Source organism: Parasteatoda tepidariorum, chromosome 2 (assembly GCF_043381705.1).
Source record: "Parasteatoda tepidariorum isolate YZ-2023 chromosome 2, CAS_Ptep_4.0, whole genome shotgun sequence".
Taxonomy (NCBI): domain Eukaryota; kingdom Metazoa; phylum Arthropoda; class Arachnida; order Araneae; family Theridiidae; genus Parasteatoda; species Parasteatoda tepidariorum.
In genome coordinates, this window is record NC_092205.1 from 10,772,509 (window position 1) to 10,796,315 (window position 23,807).

The 23,807-nt window shown below is 27.8% G+C and overlaps 1 protein-coding gene and 1 long non-coding RNA gene across 7 annotated transcripts in view; both read left to right on the forward strand.

Annotated features, from left to right (window-relative positions):
* LOC107448208 (domino helicase) overlaps positions 1-23,807 on the forward strand; it is an 81,071-nt gene that overhangs the window by 55,282 nt on the left and 1,982 nt on the right. For 3 of the 6 annotated variants that reach the window (XM_043047444.2, XM_071177155.1, XM_071177153.1), the window contains 13 exons: positions 3,625-3,660; positions 6,839-6,998; positions 8,308-8,585; positions 9,582-9,809; positions 12,317-12,613; positions 14,108-14,299; positions 14,896-15,084; positions 15,936-16,191; positions 17,705-17,802; positions 19,152-19,400; positions 20,498-20,686; positions 22,622-22,759; positions 23,532-23,714. In XM_043047444.2, coding sequence (XP_042903378.1) covers positions 3,625-3,660; positions 6,839-6,998; positions 8,308-8,585; positions 9,582-9,809; positions 12,317-12,613; positions 14,108-14,299; positions 14,896-15,084; positions 15,936-16,191; positions 17,705-17,802; positions 19,152-19,400; positions 20,498-20,686; positions 22,622-22,759; positions 23,532-23,714 — 2,493 coding nt within the window. The remainder of the gene's footprint in view (positions 1-3,624; positions 3,661-6,838; positions 6,999-8,307; positions 8,586-9,581; positions 9,810-12,316; positions 12,614-14,107; positions 14,300-14,895; positions 15,085-15,935; positions 16,192-17,704; positions 17,803-19,151; positions 19,401-20,497; positions 20,687-22,621; positions 22,760-23,531; positions 23,715-23,807) is intronic. The other 3 variants (XM_043047445.2, XM_043047446.2, XM_071177154.1) reach the window with 3 other exon arrangements.
* LOC139424943 (uncharacterized) lies at positions 1,142-3,456 on the forward strand. The gene is made up of 2 exons (XR_011636089.1): positions 1,142-2,661; positions 2,707-3,456. It is a non-coding gene; the product is annotated as an uncharacterized lncRNA (long non-coding RNA).

Sequence of the window (23,807 nt, forward strand, 5' to 3'; positions counted from 1 at the left end):
AAAATAAATAATCAATTAATGGTATAGTTCTTTAATTCTCACAATTAGTGTTAATGATTCAACTTAAAAACTAAAAATAAGCTCAGTATTACAAAAGAAAAAAAATGCCGAGTAATTCCACTTGTCTTAGAATTTTCAAGAAAAATAAAAAAAACAGGGAGTGGACTTTAAAACTGAGTTTAAATTTATAAATAACTGCCATTTATAACACATTATTTTATAACTGAAAAGTATTGGTCTTTTCCTGCAAGTGTTTAAGTTTTTTATTTGCAGTATTGAATCTTTTTCTAGCCAACAACTCTTTCAAATTTAGGGTACCTTTTCTTGGAATGACTGTCTAAGATTAAAGATTTTTTTAGTGATGGGATTTTCCTTCTATGGCTTGCCTATTTTATACTGTCCCCCCCCCCTTGTCAAATTATATCATCAGGGATAAAAATATTTAACTAATAGTGAAAATATAAGGAAGGTATAAGCAAGATTAGTGGTCACCATGTGATGACTAAATGAAGTAAAGTGGCCATCAAGAAAATCACTATCATTCGCCACCGCCTCTTTTTGTCATTTGACACCTCATTCTCACCACTCCTTATTTCCTGGAAATGCACCCATATAATGTACATAAGAGTATGCATTATGGATATTAAAATTAGTATAGCAATTTTAAATCATCAAAATGAAAATATTCTTTTTAAATGTGAATTATCTAGTGCTTATAATTGTTTCTAGAAATTATGCAATAATGATATTTTAGTTAAGTTTATTTTGATAACAATTTCAACGCAAACTTATTTTATAACCGTCCTTGAGCAGCCCACCCAATTTCGGATTTATGACTACTAATGTTCACCTCGTAACGTTCAACTGTGCCTTGTAATTTTATTCCCAATCCAGAAAACAAGGGAACTCCTGGATCAAATATTGGGAGAAATTTTGATGAAACTAACCTGCATTTGCGTTACATGGAGTGAAAAATCTTGCACGGTTAGCCTAAAGACTGCGGTCGGTGCGAGCCGGGTCCAGAATTCCTGTCGACCAGCTATCGCTGGGATTCGAACCCTCTTCACCTTATTGAAAGGCGAAAGCTCTATCTACTGCATTAACACTGCTCAAGCAAACTTTCTTAATATTAAGGTATTTTTAATGCACAAAGTGAACATGAACAAATTTGCCTCTAGTGACCAGTGCCACCAGATAAATTTCTCAGTTTTGCCCTTTAGTTGTTTGTTTAAAATAAACTCTATTTTGCTTAAAATTGCAAAAAAGGGTAATTTTAATTAGGTGCATATTTTGCGGGATGATAAAAAGAAAGGGCCCTCTCAATAATTCTGTTTTTCACTAAAAAAATGTTTGTGTTGGTTACAAAGTAGGTTGTTTTCACTGTAAATTTGCTTGGAGTCAACTCTAGGTGTCATAATATAATTCAGAACGTTTCTAAACTTTATTTTGAATGAATTTAAGTTCTCACAAAATGAAAATTTTTACATTAAAGATGTTTTATTCTACTAAAATCGTTTCATATTCAATAATTAAAAAAAAAGTACAAAAAATCTTTTTATCATTTGTCTGAATGTTACCTTTAGTAAAAATATTTTGAAAAAAGAATCTTGATATATTAGTTTTTTTTTACCTTATTGATCAGTAGTAGCAGTTAGGTGTTATAAAAAAGGTTTGCTGAAAAGGCCTCACTATTTTAATATACATTAAAACATATTTGAATGATTTTTGAAACAACAGCAAATATTGCATGTAAGAAGTGTTTTGCCATTATCTGCACTGTACAAGCAGTTTTTTTGGGGGGAAATGTTTAAAAGTTTATTTTACATAGAGTTAAAATAAAACTAATTAATATGCTGCGGTCAAAATTAATTCAGAAAAAAAAATTAGTTTTACATGATTAGTCAATAGTCTTTTTTTTTTTTAAAGAAAAAGCTCTTGAACATAAAGTTATTCAAAATACATTGTCATTTTTTTTCTCTTTTAAAATCACTTTCTCAATATACAATTTTATGGAAGTCCTAAATACTCGTATTTAAGATAAATGAACTGTTATGATAATTTGGATAATAATTGATAATTTGAATCTGCTCTTCCCATACAGCAACAAAGTAAAATATCCCATTTTTTTTCGTTAAGATTCAGAATGTATAATAACTCTTGCAGTTTAGTAAGATTTAACTAGTTCACCGTTTTTTTTTTAAATTCTAATTAAAAGCATGAGAATATTTTATATTTCTCTTAATTCCCATCCCCTTAATATTTTCTTTTCAAAATCTGTTCAAGTGAGTCACAAATTTCCTATCATCCTTATATCAAAATAAAACTTTAAATCTATTGATAGATAACAATTAAGGTGCTGATAATTTTAATATTTCAAAACAATTTAGAAGAAGATTGTTCACTAATTTGCTTTGGAAACCATATGTTTAGCCAATCGAACTGTGACTCATAGCAGTGCTTTAAAGTGGCTGAAATTATATGAAGTAATAAATATTAATATGTTCCTTTTTATGTATTTTAGTAACGATTAAGGGATAGTGTTGGTAATGAAGAAAAAGTGCTCATAATTAAAAAGCTACCCAGCCAATAATTTTTATGTTGCCCTTTTAGAAATGTATGATAGCAACTGTGATCGAACTTTAAATCTATCGATTAATAAAGGTCTATCGATTAATAAATCTATCGATTAATAATCGATTAATAAAGATTAAAGACAAGTGCTAAAAATTTGAATTTTCTGGGTGGAGTGGTTAACTAGAGGATTGTTTTCCAATTTTGTTTTTGTTACGATTGTAAATTTAGATGAGCTTCTTATCCAATTTTACTAAATTTTTCATTTATTTTTGCATTATTTTTTAATACTTTAACTTAAATCTTTGTTTATGATATTCTATTATATTAGTGAATATTTTTTAAATTATAAGTTTAATAAAATTTATATCAAGGCGCAAAATATTATTTGATAAAAATCAATGTCAGATTTGGTTAATAAATTTTTTTCCATTTTTGCGATGTTACATTTGTATACGTGAATTAAATTTTATCCATTAAATTAGCAACATTTAAACAAAAATATTGTTTGTCTATAAATTTACTGCACACAAAAAAATTGCATCTTAATTGTTTACACGCATGTTCTTAAAACTTTTTTCTTCTCGTATGCATTTCCTCCTTTTCCAGCTTTTTGCTCAATTCTCGTAAATACCTTATTTTATCCCCTAGAGTATATTTTGACCATGAGCTAAGTATATTAAAATACTTCTAAACACCTTTTTCCTATTAAATAACATATTGAAAAATCAAACAAATCTTTATTTTCCAGAGTTTAGGGCAATTTTAGGGAAATTTTTGTACTAATTTGCTTAAGTAGCTAATCAGTTAAATTGTTAAATTAAAAAAATAGTAAAAAAATTGTTAATAACAATCGATAAAATTTAAAAAAAAAAATAATAATAATTTCAACGCTATCAAAAGCATGTTTTCAAGTTTTATTCATATTTTTGAAGAAGTTCATTCTAAACCCCTTCACTGTTTCCCGTCCCACCTCTTAGTATGCTTCTGTATTTTTAAAAACTTATTATTCAAATTCATTTTAAAATTTGAGAAACTTATTTTTATTTCCAGGTATATTTTTCTGTCAATGGTCAAGAAGAAATGCCGGTAAGTATTAAGTCATTCCTAATTTTTTTTCCTTAACTATTGGGCTGTAATATTTTAGAAAACATGTCATATATTGAAGCTGACCAGACAATATAAGAAACTTTGAGAATTGTGTTGTGACAACAGCTAAAACTTGTTAATTAAAAATATAAATGATTTCACATTGTAAAAAATTTTAGACTTGAAATGTGTCTTTTTTTTAAATATATTGTTTTTTCTTTTAATATATTTTTTTATTAGGTAGGTTCTTGTTTATTAGTAATAAAGAAAAAATGTCAGAATTTGACTATAAGCAATTTTTAGTACTATAATATATTGGACCAAAAATTAAAGAGCTATAATGAAAAAATTGGGAAAGGAAAATTATTTATTTCAAGCTTTACTTTTTCACTACAACCGAATTGAATTTTATTGTAAATTAACAATTTTTCAAAACTCATCTTGTGATGTAAGTGTGATAAGCTATTTGAGCTTAAATTATTTTTATCAGTAATTATACTCCGTTGCAAGTTAAGAAAACATACGGTATAGGATTTATGTAATCATCCAAGACTGCGCATAGTTCCGTTTTATTTAGCTATCAATTTATATCATTATGCTTTTAAAACAATATACAAGCTTTTAAAAGTTACACTCGTCGGACAGAAATTTAGTTCATGCTATTTTTTATAAGCAAAAATAAGGGCATGCTACGTCATTTCAAGAGTTGACGATTTTGATATTCATCTAGGCTGGGAACTTGGCATCCATTTAGCGTGTCAGAGCCTGATTATCGCCTACTCCCAATAGGCCTGGGCCTACACTTTCTGGGGGGCCTCAAAAATTGGCAAAAAGTCCACAATATTACTTTTTTTTTAAATTCTGAAAGAATTAGTTTTTCTCAAAAAAGGCATTTTTTTATTTCAAATTTTCTTTATATTGCGATAAACCAAACTCGTGCAAACATTGCACTAATCAAATTCAAAAGTACAGCTGAATTTTAATCGGTGCAATTTTTACTCCAACGGCTTAAGTAATTGCAATGAGAATGCATATTCGCAAAGTCTCTGATAAATGATTAGTGTCAACAAGAACTAAAAGCTTATTCTTAACATATATGTAAAGTTGTAGATAGAAGGCTACAATCTGTAAAATAATTCAGCTAATCAGTGACTTTTAGCGAAACTCACTGATTTCAATTGTTTGTGGTCACCAAATTGTTTTTATTTTCACACGACATTTTATATTTTGCTTTAATATTTAGATGTATAAACTTTATCTTAGAAAAATAATCTTGAATTGTCTGCTTTCAAAATTTTTTAGAATGTTTTTCTTGAACCATGCAGTTCAATAGATTCTTTTTACTGTTAGGACTACGCTTCAAAAATTTATTCTCAAAACATTTTGTTAGGGGCCGGAAAATTTTGTGGGCCTTGGGCCAGAATTTGTCTTAACGGGTCCCTGTGTGCTCTTAAATGCAAACAGGCTCTCTCTGTAAGGATAATCAATGGTTTTCTCTTAACTTGCAATAAAGTATAGTGTTTTTTTTTTTTTTTTTCAATTGGTAGTTAATGCGTAAAAAATTTTTTTCATTGAAAAATAATGAAAGACAGTGAGATATCAGATCAAAGTATTGTAAAATAGAATCTCCAAAAATATATCAATAGTAATACAAAAATAAGTCTGTATGACTTTTTTTAATTAAGTTTTTTTATCAATAAAAGCAAATTGTTTCAATTTTGTAAATAATTCAGTACTTTTTCCCCAAGTACTGAATATTCGGCCAAAAAAAATTTAAGAAAAAAAAATCAATAAAAATATTTATGTTGAAATAAGTTTAGTCATTATTTCAAAACTTAGCTGTATTATTGGTATGGGGTAAAGAGAAAAAAAAACTTTAATATAAATGTTTACAAAAATAAAAATAATTAGATATTAAAATAATTATTTAAATAAAAAAAAGCTGACTAACAGCTATTATTTTATATATATAAAACTGTGAAGTTGTAAAGTTGAAAAAAATTATTTAAAAAAAAATTCCTATTATTCTTAAAACAAAATTTAATGCTAAAAATAATATTTTCCAGAAAAAAATTATTCATAAAACATTAAACGAGATGAAACCCTGTTAAAAATGCAGCCCTATCATAAAAACGCCTATAAAAAAAATAATAATATATACAGAAAAAATAAAGATCAATCTTGATTTTTTAAAGCTAAACATTTCAGTTTTCCAATTATAATATTTTCAGGAGAAGAGTGAAGATCAAAGTCTAATACAAACCCTTTTAATAGCTGCGTCATAATAAAAAAAAGCATTGATAAGAATCAATGTTTTTAAAAAGGAAAAAGATAAATAAAAATCAAAACAAAAATCCTTCTTAATTTGTGAATGAAAGATTTAACCCTAAAAATCTTAGTTTGAATTTTTCACATTGCCGTAGTATTAGAAAAAAGTGACCATAAAAGAATAATGTTCATTAGAAACGCTCTTTAAAAAGTCTATCATATTAAAAATCCGATTTTAAAAAAAATTCATGAAAAAATCAAATGAGAAACCCAAAAAAGTATTTTTTAGTTCTGAAATATAACTTTAACATTGAGAATAACAGTATTCTATGTTACTAGTCATCTGTCTTACGTACAGATCGTAAAAAAAGTGAGAATGAACTCAATAAGAAACATGTCTCCGCTTTAGTTAAAACAGAAAAACAAACAAAAATGATACAAAGAAATGTTATCAATTTTTGAAGCATAAAGAGTTGTAAAAATGATGAAATTGATTTGCCTGATTATAAATTTAAAAAAAGAAAAAATCAGCATTACAAAACTTGTGGTTCATTACAAAGTAGTCTAGTTTCAATTCTTCAAATTTCACTTTTCCATGTATCTTTCAGAATATAAATTAATAAGTTCTAGAACTTAACAAATATGCTAAAAAAATTATTTCTAACAATGTATAGTAAAAAAATGAAATTTTAGATTATTTTTTATTAAATTTATTAAAATGTCCCCAAAAAGCACTTTGGCGAAAAATTATTTTCCAAATAACACTTGCTGAATATTCGTTACATCCCTAGTTCTCATAATAATAGTCCACATAAAAAAAATTCTTTTATGATTGCAAAAGTTTAAATAAAATATACGTAATTTTTAAATTTTCCGATTTTACTAATGTACTTTCCTCTTTTTTAATTAGTTGTGGGCTCCACCTACACCACCAACAAATGAAAATGATCTTTACATTGACTATAGTGTTGCCTTTTGGTATGAACCATCAATTATGCATGAAGCAAGATTACCACCTGTTTTTATCAAAAAGGAAGCAAAAAGGCAGAAAATTGATCCTGTTATTTCTGGTACATATTTTTTTTTAAAAGCATTAATCATTTGTGTAAGTCTCTATACTTATTTTTCTGACCCAACAGTTTTGTGAACATTGCTTTTTTTTTTTAATGAGGGATTCATTGCATTTTTGAAAAATATGAATATTGTATGCTGCTTTTCTAATATTAGAACAGAAAAAAATAAGAATGAGAACACTGTACAATTATATACAGCTATATAACATTTTTAATTAAAGTACCTAGTCTACTTAAAACACCATACATATAAAATTATGTCCCTTAAACTTAACATTTTATGCTTAAGTCAATCAAAGCTGTTTTCGCCTTAATTGAAAGTGGCACCACTGCTGATCGATTGAAAACTATATTGTCTGAAGCGGAATATTTTAATTTAAAAATTAAGTTATGAGGTTAAAAATGTACAAGTTGAATGTAGTTTTTTTTTCTTATATTTACAAATTTTCTATCATCTTGCATATTCATTGAAAAATAAATATAATTTGCGCTGTTATGCTAGTTTTATTTCATTTTAAAAGCAAAATACACACTACAGATAAAAAATCCAGTTACAGTGGTGTGTATAATCTAATCATAAAATTTTGTCAAAAGTATTTTAAAAGCCTTGATTTTAGTTAGTTCTGAAAAATAAATAATGCACGTTATTTCATTTTTCTTTTTTTTAAAAAAAAGAATACTAAAAGAATAATTGAAATTGAAAGTCCAAAATTTTTTGTTGCTGCTTTATATTATAAAATAGTGTTTTTATTGGTTATATATACTTACACCGCATTTCTTTTTTCTTTAAGATAGGATTTCTTACTATTCAAAATGTTCTCTACATTTAAATTAAGAAGAAACAGTGTTTCTTTTAATGTGTTGAAGAAAATTTAATGATTGCTATTCATTTTATCATGATATTTAATTTAGAAATTCTTTTTGTTACATATTTTCCCATAATAATTTACGAATTATCGCTTTAAAAATTTATTACTTTTTATATTTAAGTTACTGTTTAAGTAGTATTAAAATAATGTTTAAGTAAAATCTAGTAACTTAAATACCTAATTTTTGTGCCTCAAATTTTCTAAATTTTTTTATTTTCAGACATTTTTTGATTAATTTCTTTGTAAATTTTAAAATTGTTAAAAAGTATAATATGAACTACAGTATGACGTAAAAAAAAATTTTTGTTAGCCTACTGATATTTCAAAAAAAAAAATTTTATAATAATCTATTGAAAATTAAGGAGTTTTTAAATTTTGTGGTCATTTGCAATTTTTTTTATCAGAAAATTAACTACCTTGTTTTATAATATTTACAGCTGTCACCACAACTCGCAAGCAAAAAGTTAGAAAGGATGACATGGTTAACATACCAAGATCTTTATTCGATCGTCCCTCTGCAGCTATTTTGAAACTGCGGCGAGAAGTCAAGTTACAAAAAGTGAAAGGTTTAATGGTCGGAACAAGTGGCATACCAAAACCTTTGGCATCCTTCCCTGGTCTAAAACCACCTCCAATTGTTGTAAACAAACCTACTCTAGAAGTTCATATTGATAAACCTGATTGGCTGGTCCAAGAAGATTGGGCCATTTTACAGGTAAGATTAAAGCTTGTTTTGGAGTTAGGTAAAATTTGTCTATACATCAAATTAAAGATTTAAGGATTAAAAATGCTAAGTGGCATTTTTAAAAAAATGTCATTTCATGTCTTTTTTTATCAAAGGAGCCAACAATTGCGATTTATCCATAATTATTACGACTTCATAGTCAAGATTAAGGTTGAGTAATAAAAATTACAGTTTTTTAGAATTTTTGTAATAGTTTAAGTTTAAAATATGAATTTTTTCCCCCTCAGCTGCCAAGAGACATAAAGTTTTGTTGTTTGCAACTTATTTATGATAATTTTTTCTTATTCCTTAAACAATTTTTAAAAGAAATAATTAAATAAGAAGCAAAAAGGATTTGATGGAAACAAATAAAAATAGCTAAGAAGTCTTGTGTTTTTTTCATTCTAACAAGTTATCCTGAAACTTATCTTCTCCCCTTAGAAAAGCAAAAGAATGTTAACTCAAATCTGAAAAGCTATGAACAGACAATTTTCACTGTTCAAATGCAGGAAATAAAAGTTAGTTCTAATTCAATCAGAAACAAATATATAAAGTTTCAGTCTTGTATAGTTTTTAATTTATCTAAGTTTTATTTATTTTTATTCAAAATTAAATTTATGCATAATTTTACTTATCTTACATATCTATACTTACTTAATTTGCACATACCCGTTTAAATTGTGCGATTTTGTGTTTTTACTTTATATATGTTTATAAAATTGTGTTTTGTATTTGCAAACTGTCTATGTTTCTGTACTAGTTTGGAAAGTTGGCACCTCTGGTTTATGAACTGAATTTTACTCCTGGTTTATGAGAAATTTAACTTACATTAATTAGATTTTTCTTTTATTTAGTTCACAAATTGGGCTTTTATTTTAATAAAGATAACTTTGTCTTTTAATTCTTATACTATTATTAAAATCATAAAAAAGCTTTTTATGATTTATTTTGAAATATTAAGGGTTCTTTTTTTTCTTTCAAATTTAGGTTATTCAGGACATACAGAGTATTCCTTTAAATTTGACTATTCTATTACCTGGACACTTACCTAACTGGGACATGGCAGGTGAGGCTGTGCATGCAGTTTGTCAGAATTTCCGTTCTGCAAAGTCATGTAAGATAAGATACGAGAATGTAGTGATTCCGAGAGAAGAAGGGAAAATATTGTACGATACCAATCCAAAGAAGCAGAAAAAGACTAAAGGAATTTACAAGGTATTGATCTTTTTTTCTTGAAGATGTACTAATTTTTCCTTTTATATTTTATCAATATTCATTTCAAATAGGGATGAATAATTTTCTGTTTAATCAATTTTATGAAAGCGGTTCTCTTAATGATATTGGTTTTTTTGTAGTTATATTTTTTTTATTTTCAACCAAACTGCTCTCAGGTTTCTGTAATAATTAGTCAAATCCAGACTTATTTATATCATTTAATTTATTCTTTGTTAATTTGCTTATGTATAACAGAATCTAAAATAAATATTTCTAAAACATTTCGAGTCTAATTTATATTCCTTTCGTAATAGTATTTATTTGAAAATAAATACAGTACAGAACCCGTTATCCGGAAATCAGAAAACCAAAAAACCGGAACAAAATTCTATAAATTTTCTCGCCATTTTTTAAAAAATAAATTTTTTTTTTTCCTCATAAGATTTTAGGATTTTTTTTTTTTTCTTTTCTTTTTTGAAAGATGTTTACCTTACCATCATTTTCGAAATAATCATTAGTGTATTCCTTCATCGTTTTTTCTTCTTTTTAAGATTATTTACAAAAAAAAAAAATTTTTTTTGTTGTATTTAGCAATAAACAAACGGCTTTTTGTAGCGATTCAGAAAACCGAAAAAAATCAGTTATCTGGAATAGCGATGGTCCCGATCGTTCCGGATAATCGGTTCCCTACTGTATAATGTAATAGTACATGACTGTAAGAAAAAACAGATAGATATTGCATTGTTTTTGCTTAATAGTGTTACATTAAATAATACTTATTTTAAAAGGATTTGTTTATGGTATCCCTTAAGTGTAATCGCATTTATTATCTTATGTAAAATTAGAAACTGTATTGTCTGATTGAGTTCTTGTGTCAATTAACCAACTTTTCCCATCTCTCCCTGTGTAAATATTGCATTGTGATTGTATGTTTAAATGAATAACGTAGTTTTTCAAATAATAATTATAACTTCATTATTTATTTATTTTTTTACTTCATTAAATGATAAAAAAGTCTCAGACAGAAACCTGAGAGGAAGCTCATATCAGTTTCTGCAAAAGTGGCTAATTTGATTCAATTACATAATAATAAGATGAAGGATTCATTGTAAAGATATGCCTGAGAAATTATTTTGTGGAAATAAATGGTCAGTGTTACAGATCTTTGCGATAGACGAAGAATATTACAGTTTCTTAAGTTTTCATCAGACTTCTAATTTGTTGTTTAAAAAACAGCTCAGTCTAAAATGTTTTTCTGATTATTATCATTCTGCTGCTAGAAATAACATGTTTTTAAGTAAGCTAATAAGAATACTTGGCTTTTAGCTCTAAAAAATTACATTGCTTATACTTTAAACTAATGTGCATTTTGTGTTACTTTAGACAATGTTCTTGTGTAAGAGAGGAATTTCAGTATTATTTTTCAACTCTTGTTTTGTTTTTTGTTTTTTTGCAATTACTTTTAAAATTAAATATTCCCTTATGGAATTCTTGAGCTATTAATCAGCAGCCTTGTATATATTCAAATGTCCTTGTACTAATGTTCAAGCTTCTTTGTCATCACAATATCTAAAGGATTGATGCATACTGTTTTCCAGTACATTCTTCAATAAAAATAAAAGTTTTATTTCTTATTATCATCATTCCTTTCTTAAAATATATTTTTTTTCCTACAATTTCCAAGACCACTCTTGTTAAAATAAATATTTTGCATAAGGTATCCTTATTCAAATTAGAGACGATAAAAACAGCTGTTGAAAATTTCCTTAGTGTGAAACGAAAATAATCTTTTTTGTCTAAGAAATATGTAGATGTACAGTAAAATTTCTTTGCATTATGCCATAAGTACCATGTAAACACTGTTTTTAACATTATTTGTTGTAAGGAAAAATAGCGAGAACCACACATACCCACATTAATTGGAGATCCCTATTAAATGGGACTTTAATATGATATCGCTGTACATTGTCCTTTTGAAGAGGGGGTAGTTTTTAAATATAATCTTTTTATAATCTAAGTTCTTTTGTTAGTTCAGTTGGCAAAGCTGATTTATTTCAGGAATCACTAAATAAAAACCTTAGGATATGTTGAATGCTTATATTTTTAATGGTTTTTATTTGTCCTTATTTGAAAATTTGAACATTTTTAATAAATATTTTTCTGCAATTTAGTTTTCTTCATGGGCAGAACTACGAAATTAGTTGAAACTGCCACCTCTGCACAATATATGTATAAAAGCTTGTTAATTCATTCAAGTTAAAAAAAAATTATGTATGCCTAAGAATTAATTTTTTTTTTAAAAAGTGTTTGGATTTAGTTTATGGTATTTTGCTGATGGCAGTCCTGCATCAGTATAGCTCAATGCTGGTAGAGTTAAAATAGAGAAAATATAGATAATTGAAGGTGCTAAAAAATTTCTTAGTACAGTAGGAAGAAATAAAAATATTTTTTGCTTTTATATGCTAATGTATTTTATTAGTTCTACTAATATTCTTAACCTTTAGTAGAAATCTGTTGATGTTTTTCAGACAAAGAACAACAGACCTATGAAAACTAGTCAACTTTATATTCAAGACAACAATGGCACATTTTCAAAGATAATCAATGACCGATTCAAGCTCCTTGCAGAAACAATTGTTAAGCGTAAGACTGTTGAAAGACCATCGTTTTCTCTTGCACCTAAAAACCCAAAACCACCGGAAAACCCAGCCATTAATTTTGATGTTCCTTTAAGTCCTAAGAAGATTGCTTGCAATAGAGCTGAACGTATTGCACGAGATAAGCAGAAAAATATGGCTCCCACAGTAAGTCCTAACCTTTTTTTAGTTTTAATTTTAATAAATGCATCTTCTGTGAGTCTGCTAGATTTTGGAAATTACAGATACTTGGACCCGGAGCTTCCACATTCCATTTTTACTAAAAACAATTCCCTATTTATTCTATACTACATAGCATTATTCACATTCTTTATATTATTTTATTTGTTGATAGACAAAACGAAGAATTTAAAGAACTATCAAGGCTCTTATGTAAGACTGATCAAACACCTGCATCATGGATAAACAATACTGATATTTGATACTCATAATTATTCTAATATACTATTCCCTTCAACTGTTAATGAAGGAAATAAAACTTTTTTAAGCATATTTGAAGTTATGTCCTAGTAATCTTCTCTACTTAAAATCTGCTGACCAGCTTTTTTTTCTTCCCATGTTGGAGAATTAAGTATCATGCATTATTTTTCGCACCCCCTCTACAATATTTGTTAAGTTTTCATTTTTGCGCATAAACTGAATCACTAATTGATTTTCTTAAATTAAACCTTTACATGATGCATAACCTGCGGGTCAATTGAAGTAAATTGTGGTCCCTGAAAATTGTAAATTTAATTACTAGTATTATTCATATCTCCCTTTTTTTTTATTTCTAATATTGTGATAAAACTGTGTGAATTAAATTCGAAAATAAAAGTGGATATTTTAGGTTAAATTAAATTGCAAGTATTACTATTATTCATTAAACTACAAATATATTGTTATTGGTATTTTTAAGTCAGAAAACAATCTAAAGTAAGATTTGTAGGATTTATTTTATTTTTTTAAATTTAAATGTTAAGCACTGAACTTTCTAATTTATAACTTCATTATTTTTCTCTAATTACCGCTACATTGTGATTATTATATTTTTATACATTTGTTTAAGATGACTGCATTCTGTATTTGTTTTAAAATTAATATTTATTTTGATTTTATTATTTGTTCTATAACTTGACTCTGGATAAAATTAATAGCGCTAATTTAGCTTTCATTTTGGAAACAAAACGTGAATCACAGCGATTAATCGAGTGAGAATGAATTATGTTTGGACTAAGAATGAATTTTTTTTTCATTATGAGAACTTTAAAGATAACCGTAAATATCAGAAAGCACCATTTTAAAAATGTGTTACATACTTTAACACTTTAATAATATATAATTTCCAAATTACTAGTAAAAGATAATACAGTTTATATGTGTCTTCTACAGTTTATCATTATAACCCATAAATACAATTTTGTACCAAATATTTCACTCCAAATATTTATTTCAGTATAAGAAACAAAGAAGGAAATTGTTTTTCATTTTTCTCTTGAGAAAATTTTTATTTTAATATTTTATTGGCTGACAAACTACTCTTAAACATTTTAGTTTGATCTTTGAAAGGGTTTGTAATAACAATAATCAATAAATAAATAGAAAGAATAAAATTTATAATGTTTTCTTTTTTGATACTAATTTAGCTATTTTCTAACGCAGCAGGTTGTAGCTACTCAAGCAGTTTCAGCTCCAACTCAAGTGCAGGCTACGGTTCAAGCTATGGAGCAACAAATTGCTGCTCAGCGACAAGTGACTCAGCAAGCTACAGTTACTGTTGCAGGAACAACAAATATCATTCCTCATCAGGCTCAGGCTGTTATAGCTAGTCTAGCTCAAGCACAGCAACTTCAGGTTAATTAAACATTTTTCTTTTCTTTTTTTATTTCAGTCAAAGATTTCAGACCCCAAACTTAGAAAGAAAATTGAAAGTTTCCAAAAATGAACTAAAACATTTTCTTTGAATAAATCAGTATATATTAAATCATACTTAAAATTTATATCAGTAACATTAAATGGAGGGAGAAAAAAAATTAAAGTTACTTCATTTTTTGAAAGTTTATTTTTGTGTCTGATTTTCATAAGTTTAAGTTTACACTAATTAATTAATAATGCGTTTGGTGTGGATCACTCGAGCTAAAAGTTTTGATGTGTGAAATTTAAAATTTTTATCAGGATATTTTGCATTTATTTGGGAACTAGGTATTTGAAAAACATAATAAAATTTCACAGAACTACTCAATACAGTTCATAATCATCTCAAATAATTTTTTTATGAAGCTAGAAAATTCTGTTTTATAATAAATTACTTTTAGAATTACTTTAGAGTAAGTTATAGTAAATAAGCTTTGTAACAGCTTTGTATAATTATGTATACTAAACTCTATCCTTTGTATAAGAACACTTGAGATATTGCTAGAATTACTTATTTTAAATAATGTTTATTTCAGCAAGTACAGTTAAACAAAGCAAACATCCAACAAGGCACTGTAACATCTGTTTCTCTTCCAAAGTCCTTAACTAGTGGAATAATGGTGAACGCAGCTGCTGGATCGACGACTGCAGGTACATTAGCTACACTCACCAAAGCTTTGGGTCAAGCAGGGGTTACTTCATTAACTTCACAAGGTGCAGCACAGGTAAAAATAAATAAATAAAGGTTCTTAGTTTTTTATATTGCACATAGCATTCCTACTTTTAACAATAAATATGGATGGTGTTTTGAATATTAATGTAAACAACAACAATCTCAAGATCTTGACCTGTTCTACTTCCGTTAAGAAAGTGTACAGCTGCTTATTTTGCGAGGCGATATTTTCAAACAGATAATTTTGTTTTTAATGAAAGAAATGAATTATGTAATTTTTGTGCTCAAATCTGCTGTATTTCATAAGATATTAATGATAATAATTAATTCTGGTGTGTTAGAAGTGGACATTTGTTTTAGTTATTTAGAGATGTATTGTTAAAAAGGTGACAGGATTGCTAGATTTAGAAAGAACTTGCTCTTTTTGGTAGTCCCTATTTGGCCTCTTTTAACTTCTTTATTACTGTTTTTTCTTGGTGCAAGTCGTGCACCATCATATTGTTCGACTAGCAAGATTAAGTTCATTTTACAAATTATCATTTAGGTTTAAATTGTGAAGTTGGTATATTGTTAACAAGGTAAGAAGTGTTTTATAACAATTCTTTTTTCAAATGACAATTCTTACGTCTTCAAATAACGATTCTTACAATGATTCTTCTTTTAAATGTAAATAATAAACTAGGTAACAAATATAAGAAATTCTACTCACGAGAGTCTCAAACCACGATGATCAGGTTGTGAGCTAAATGGCTTCAAAGCCAGTAACCCGGAAGTATAGGCAGCCAAAAGCTTGGAACATTCCCTAGTGTAGAAAACAACATCCTATATAGATGTGTTATAAATTGTATTTTGTTTAGTCAATTCATTGAAACTTTAAATATATGACTTCATTTTTTTTAATAGAATGCTGCAATTGCTGCTGCCCTTTCAAATGCTAATCTTCGCAATCAGCGTGCTGTTGTGACAGCTACAGGAGCAACCACTACAATGACAGTTCAAGAAATGGTAGCTGCAGCTCAGGTTCGTGGTTTGACTACTGCAGCTGGTGTAACTTCTACAGCACCAGCAGTAGTTTCTGTAGCAAATCTGACTGCTGTACAGTTGGCTTCTCAACGTTTGACTGGCACCACCTTGTCGCCTGCTACAACAATAGCCTCAGGTAAAAATTTCTGTTCAATTTATTTTCATTAGAAAAAAATTCATTATGTAAATGATTGATCTTTATATTTGTTAAGTTTTTTGTAAAAATTCTGTAATTTTAGAAAAAGAGATATGATGTTCGAAATAATTTTTGACAGATAGATTAGTTTTCTTTACTATAAAATACAGTGCTTATGAAATCTGTTCCTCCATGCTAAACAGTTTTGTTAGGTTCTGGACAATATCCCATTTTAAGAAATGTGTTGTTATAAAATATCATAGAATTACAATAATTTCTAACTTTAATAATTTACATTAAAATTACACTGGGCATCACTTTCAGGGGTCAGGGAAGATCTGGAATTGTCAGAATAATTTTATTTTAACTCTAAAAAGCAGGAAAAGTTGCAATTTTTTACAAAAAAAAAAAAAAAAAAAAAAAAAAAAAAAAAAAAAAAAAAAAAAANAAAAAAAAAAAAAAAAAAAAAATACCTGGAAAATTACCAGGTATGAATTGTCAATAACAGTAATCAGTTATTGAGATACAGTTTAAATAATTCTAACATCTATTACAATTATTTTATAAAATTCTACTTTTTAGTGAAACTTTTCCATGTTTCCATTCTCATTTTATCATTTGTTTTTGTTCACAAAATCTAATACTTGATATTGCAAATAAAAAAAAAATCATAGTTTTCTGATGAAAAATAGCATGATATTAATAAAATATGGTATGTGTTTTCATTACAATTTACCTGATATACCTGGAAAAGTTGGTGAAAAAAATTTTTCTTCTAAAATTAAGTGGGAACCCTGTATCATACTTAGCAAACTGAAATTTAAACTTTTTTTTACAATATTTTTAAATAACTTTAAATATTATTAAAAAATATACTAACAGTGAAACTAGTACATTCACGATAATATCAATTTATTGCTAATCAAAATATTCATTTTTACACAATGTTTGTGATAAAACTTGGTATTCACAATATTTTTGGAGATGCGTTTTAAAATATCAGCGACAGTATATAGACAAATGACGCAATTAGAGATTATTTCTGAACTAAAACTGAACCCAGTGATGCAACAGCTCATGGAGGACTCATCCTAGTTTTTTTTACCTTGGTCTCTGGGGTGCAGGGGCAGATGTTCCGGTTGGGAGGACAGTTGAATGCGAAATCCCTTGTGTTTAGTTCTCGGGCATGCTTGGTACTCATTTTAACGACGCACTTGAAGGCGGAGTCAACCTTGCTCAGTCCAAAGGATAGAACTTTTGACCAGTAACACGGAAGCACGAGCGATTCTCTGTCACTCAGCCACCAAGCTTCTATGCATCATTTTGATAAGCTTAAAAGCATAATTAAAACTTCTTTTGTTTTGTCAAAAACTCTCGGGGCTATTAGAAGAAACATTCTTTGGCAAATAGCTGAACTATTAGTCCTGTAGTGAAGTGTGTAAATAATTTCTAAGTGATTCATTTATTTTAACTCTTAAGGTTTTAATAATTATATTTTGTGTGTCCCATTTAGTGAGTCAGCTGAACACTCAAGCTGCTGCAACCCAAAGAAATATCTCACAACTAAGTCAGTTGCAAGCATTAAGACAAAGTGCCTTAATCAGACAAAGGGTATGGTTTACATTCATTTTAATAACCTGATTTATCTCATTTTGTTTTTTAAAAGAAAATGGTTATTTTTTCCTACAGGAATGTCTTTTTAACTTTTTGCATCTGCGAGTAGAAATAAATAATTTCTAATTTGCCCAAATCATGTGTTTAATTTCATTGAGCTGTAAATATTATAGTATTTAATAATTGATTAAGAAGCATGAAAGAACTTGGGTGAAGTTATTTATGAGTACCAGACTTTAACAAGAATTGTTATCTTTATAAGAATGATTAAATATCAATTATTTTTACTTTAGTAATTTGTTCGTAAGTTTTATAATACTCTATTTGTGTGAGCCCCTTCAATTTGAGTAATTCCATTAAAAAAATGAATTCTTTTTCGTTTCTCCATTTACAGTTATATATTGTCAGATTAAATCATCGCTTCTACATTCATTAAGTACTTATTTTAAAAAACTTCTGATTCATAAATTGTTTTTGTTAAAAGGGATTTTATGAATCTGAGATTAAATTTAAATGTTTTATCCATTGAACTTAGTTTTTTTTCTTTTTAACTTTCATAGCTTTTTCTTTCTGATCAGAGAAAACTTGTTTATTTTTCATGAAGAATATACGCCATTTTTCTTTGGATAATCAAGGTTCTGCTGTGTTTATTAAGATTTAATCAAAGTAAATAATTAAATTAAAAAAATTTATTAATGAATTGATCCATATATGTAAAATAAGATAAAAATTTATCAACACAAAACTTAAAACAAAGTTTAAAAGTAAATTTTAGCAAATGTATAATTTTTAAAATTTGAATTACTGTTAACCATCCAGTCTTAATATGTTTTCATAAAGCAACAAATTATTTGCATCTTTTAATTTCAGTATTGAGTTTAAATGCATTGTTATGATTTTGTTTTAGCCATATCTGTTAGCAAATTTGCATATCATCAGTTAATTCTTCTTACTAATGTCAGTTTTAATTAAATATTTTAAGTAGAATAAAATATCATGTACTTTTTATCTGTTTGGTATAGAACTACATCTTTTAAGTAGTTCAAAAAAAGTACGATACAATCAGATCTAAACAATTAGTGTTTTCAGCTTAATAAATTATAATTATTAAAGTAATCACAATAATTTTATTTTTACAAAACTGATTTTTTATTATACAAAACTGATTTTTGTAGTGTTCTCTTGGTGTAATATGTAGACACACTAAATTGTTTTTTAAATTATAATTGAAAAATGAATTCATTTGCTATTTTGTGCTTCATTTTATTTTGTAACATTGCAACCAGCTATTTAATAGTGTTAAATAATGTAATAAAATTTTTATTAATTGAAATTGTAACTTTTAGGAACAGCAAACTATAAAGCAACAGCAACAACAGTTAAAGAGGTTGCAAACAGTCCAACAACAACAGGCATCCCAGCCTGCTACCAAAGTAGCTATCGGCACTGCTGGTACTCTGACAGTTGCAGCAGCAGCTCAGCAACGTATCACCCAGCAAGTCACCATGAAACAATCTGTGGGGCGGGCTGTGACTGAAGCCGAGATGGCTCAACTTGTGAAGCGGCAGCAATTGCAGCAGCAAAAGCAGGCTCAGGTTAGCTAAGATTGAAACTTCCCAAATGCTTGTTAAAATATTTTATGTGAATTAGGTAGCTTGTCCCTTTCATTATGGAATCTCATAATTTATGTAGAACAATTTTCATTCCAATCAGCAGCGTTTATTTATTAATGGGGGTCACATTTTGTCTGTGACCCCTAACAATAATAAAATTGGTACTAAAATAGTTATAAGACTTGGTTCATCATCATTTTAGTTTATTCTTAAACAATTTTAAATTTTATATATCAGGTGATAATAAGAAATATAGAAACAGAAATAAAATTTCTGTTGAATTTAATTCTTGAAGACTACTGTATTGGATTATCTCAAAAATAATAATCTCTAAATTTTAAAATCAGGGCTTGTGTGCCTGAGAGAAAGCTAGGGAGATTTAAAATTAGCTGAGAAATTTCAGAAAAACTATAATGTTATGCTAAAAAAGAACTGTAGAACAAAAGTAACATTTGAAAATTTTTTTTTTACTCTTCTAAATAAATAAATAATAATTTTTCAGTGTTTTACCTAAACCCCTTCCCATTAAAGCTTGAAAGCAAAATTGGGATTAAAACCTAATTTTATGAATTTGATATGTGTGTGTGTGTTCTTTTATTATTTATTTTTTTTGTTTTGTTTCCATATACACATTTACTTATGCATTAAAATTTAGTATAAATTTAACTAAAATGTTTAAGTGAAGATTTAATTATAAATTTTCAGAAGGTTTTGATTTATATTTTGAACTCTGTTCAAAATGTTACCTTTTTTCAATGTTTAACCATGGTGTCTACCATTCATGAAAATCATAATAGATCTGGTAAGGATATGACTTATTTCAATAGCTTAATATATCATTACTCGAGGTTTAGCTGACAAAAAATGGTTATGTTTCCTTCTAAAAAAAAATTTTGCGAGGCAGTAAATTAACATTCCCATTTAGGTCAGATGACCAATTAAATTGTTTTGCCAATTCCGTATCCATTTATAAGATTTAGAGAAATTATATTTTTGCTTTTAAAAACTTTGAATTCCTTAAACTTCCATGAAATATTTTCAGAATTGTTACATTCACTAACAAGATAATTGTGTTTCAGTTGACTACGGCTCAGATATTAGCACAAGCTCAACTACAGCAAGTCCAGCCACAGCAAGTTTCTATTACTGGTGGAACTGCTACTTTGGTGAAAACAGTTTCTGCTCCTCTGAGTGGAGCCTCTTCTTTAGCCATACCTGTTTCAGCTGTGACAATGGGTGGAGTTAACATTAATGTTAGCGTACCTCAGGTAATTCTTTCTATCTCTACATCTGATTGAGGTTGAATTGATGATTTTTCTCTAAATTTTGTATCGAAACAACATAACCAAGAAAGTTTGATAACCTATTATAAATCGATTCTTAGATTTCGCACGACCTATTTTTAGCTTTACATTGAGTTAAACAGGGTGTGTAGCATTTTTAAAAAGTGCTTAAGGGTGCTTATTTTCGTTTTTTAAAATCCCTTAAGGGTGCTTTTTTCATTGGGTGTTTTTAAAAAGTGCGTAATTTTCCCTTTTTCAAAATTAGATTTTTCCTTTACTACGTTGATTTTCACTTCGAATTATGCAAAAATACGCAGTTCACATTGTTCTATTCAACGTTTTCACTATTAATTCAACCCCAATCTATTTCGGCATATTGTCCGTCCGTAGCGTATGAAAACGCCATTCGCTTTACATGATTCAAAATTTCATGATTTTTGACAATTGTCAAACAAGATAAAACCGTCAATGTCAATTTTTCCAATCCTGCCTAATTATGATATATTTTTAAAGTGCTTAAAAATATTTTTTGAGTGTTTGAAAAGTGCTTAAAAGGTGCCTATTTTTTGTTGCGTATTCTGGAACTTACTGATGTTGCCACAACAGGAATAAATTTCCTAATATTGAACTTCCAAAAAAAAGTTACAACTTTGTTCACGTAAAGTAGAACAATATCTATATTTTTCCAAGTTTTGTAAAGATGTCCCTATGAAGTAACTTCTTGTAATTACCAGATATAGTTTTGAGTAAATGAGTTTAAATTGATTGAATTGTGCAGTCCTAGAAGTAATTCATAGTGTCAATACACAAGCAAGAATTATTTGCATGAAGTTGAAATAGTACTTTTTAAAAAAAAGTTGATCAATAAATTTATCTTTAGTAGAGATTTTAAATTTTGAAAATATTTTCATAGTTGATGGATACACACCAAGCATTTTCTCCATAATTCATATTAACAAGCATTACCTCTTAATACATTTGCTACCCACAAAATAATCCTATTTGATTTTCTTGATTGTTCCTTTACCTAATTTTAATTTATACACTATGCACATTTCCTCTTTTTTTCCTATTTTACAATCTTATCGGTCTGCCCACATTATGGATTTTTTAAAAAGAATTCTTAATTGTAAAATTTATTTACCATTTATATAAAAATTATTACTTTATGTATTTATTTTTGATTCCATGATTTTGAAAATTATTGACTCAGTAAGACAATAATCTTGCTATAACATGGTGCATAGCGTTTTAAAAAGTGCTTAAAGGCGCTTATTTTTTATTTTAGTTATTTAAAAGCCCTTAAAGGTGCTTTTGTCATTGGGTGTTCTTAAAAAGTGCTTAATTTTTCCCTTTTGGAAAATGAGATTTTTTTTCTTTACCATGCCGATTCTCGCCTCCTATTATGCAAAAGGGTGCTTTACACATTGTTCTATTCAACGTTTTCACAATTCATTCCACCACAATCCATTTCGGCGTACCGTCAGTCCATAGCGTATGAAAGCACCAATCATTTTACATGTTTGATTAAATAATTGCGAGTCAGCATGTGCGTCTACTGAGCTGAGTTCGATGAGATTATTGCACTCTCCTGTGCAACTCAGCTGAATTTTGCAAGATATTATCAATTTCCGACTTCATTTTCCACCTTCTGATATCGAACTAAAAAATCTCTTATAATGGCTAATATAATCAAAAAAGAGGTCTTTGTCAGAAACTAGTTGTTTTATCATGATCATGTAAAATCCTTGAAAATTATTTTGCATTTTGTTCATGTATATAGTGCTTAAAAATATTTTTGTAGTGCTTGAAAAGTACTCAAAAGGTGCTTATTTTTTGTTGAAAGATTTGGCTATGCATCCCTGTGTCATATGCTTGGCATTCATATACATAATATATATATATTTATTTCTTTATTAGGGTAAGGCTGGAACAATTCAAACTAAAGGAGGGACTACATTAACTACCCAGCAAATTAGACACTTTCAAATGCAACAACTTTTACAAGCTAGGAAAGGAAATAAATTGACAACTAATTTGACTCAACTAGCTACAAAGGTATGTTTCATTTATACCCTTACACACATTTTTATAGCCAGAGAGCAGATAGTATGATAATGAAATATTTAATGTTTCACGTAAAAGATGTTTTGTTGTGTGCCATATTGAGCCAAGTGATGACACTAATTATGCGACATCTTAAGGGATAAAGAGCTGAAGCAAATAAAGTTTTAAAATGTTAATCATAATAGAAACAAATGGACTTGGCACAGAAGATAAAATTCATACATTTTGCTTGTTTTTAAAAATCTGATAATTCTACATTTCAGTTCAATTTATATTTTTTCTTTAATCTTATATGTAATCTGAGCTTTTTTATTTATATTTAATACAAATAATGAATGCACATAATTAATTATTATTTCTACACTTATACATTTTAGCTGAAATCTGTACAGGAATAGTTAAATTTATTAAGAAAAGCAATAGTAGTAGATATAATAATAGATTCATGTGAATATTAGAAAAATAGGAAGTTTGTTGGTAATTAAATACCTAATTCTTTCTCTCTTATTCCCACTGCCTATTAAAATCATTCTTATATTGTTAATAGTATGAGGAAATATTATTTAAGATATCTGTACGATAGAGTCCTCATAAGCCTTTAGTTCACCTAGCAGCTATAGACTTATATTTTTCTGTAATGCATTTAAAGAAGAAAAAAATTTCTCAGGTTATTATTGTGAGTCAATAAAGTACTTACTCAATGATGTGATTAAAAGAAAAATTGTTTTAAAAAGGTTTTGTTTTCCATTTTTTTTTTTTGTAGGTTCCTGCTAAAGGAACTGCTGTATCTGCATCATCACTCTCAGCTGCTATGAACGCTGTTCAAATTGTTCAGCATAACCCACAAGTTGGAACTACCCAACAAGTTAAAGGTATTCCAGCTACTATGACTGTTCAACAAATTCAACAGGCGATGAAGCAAGCAATACCACAAAACTTGCCTGTAGTAAGTCTCTTTTTCTTCTTCTTTTTTCACATTTATTACTTCCCATGTCCATATAACAACAATAATCATCTATTCTAAGGAAAATCTTTCCAC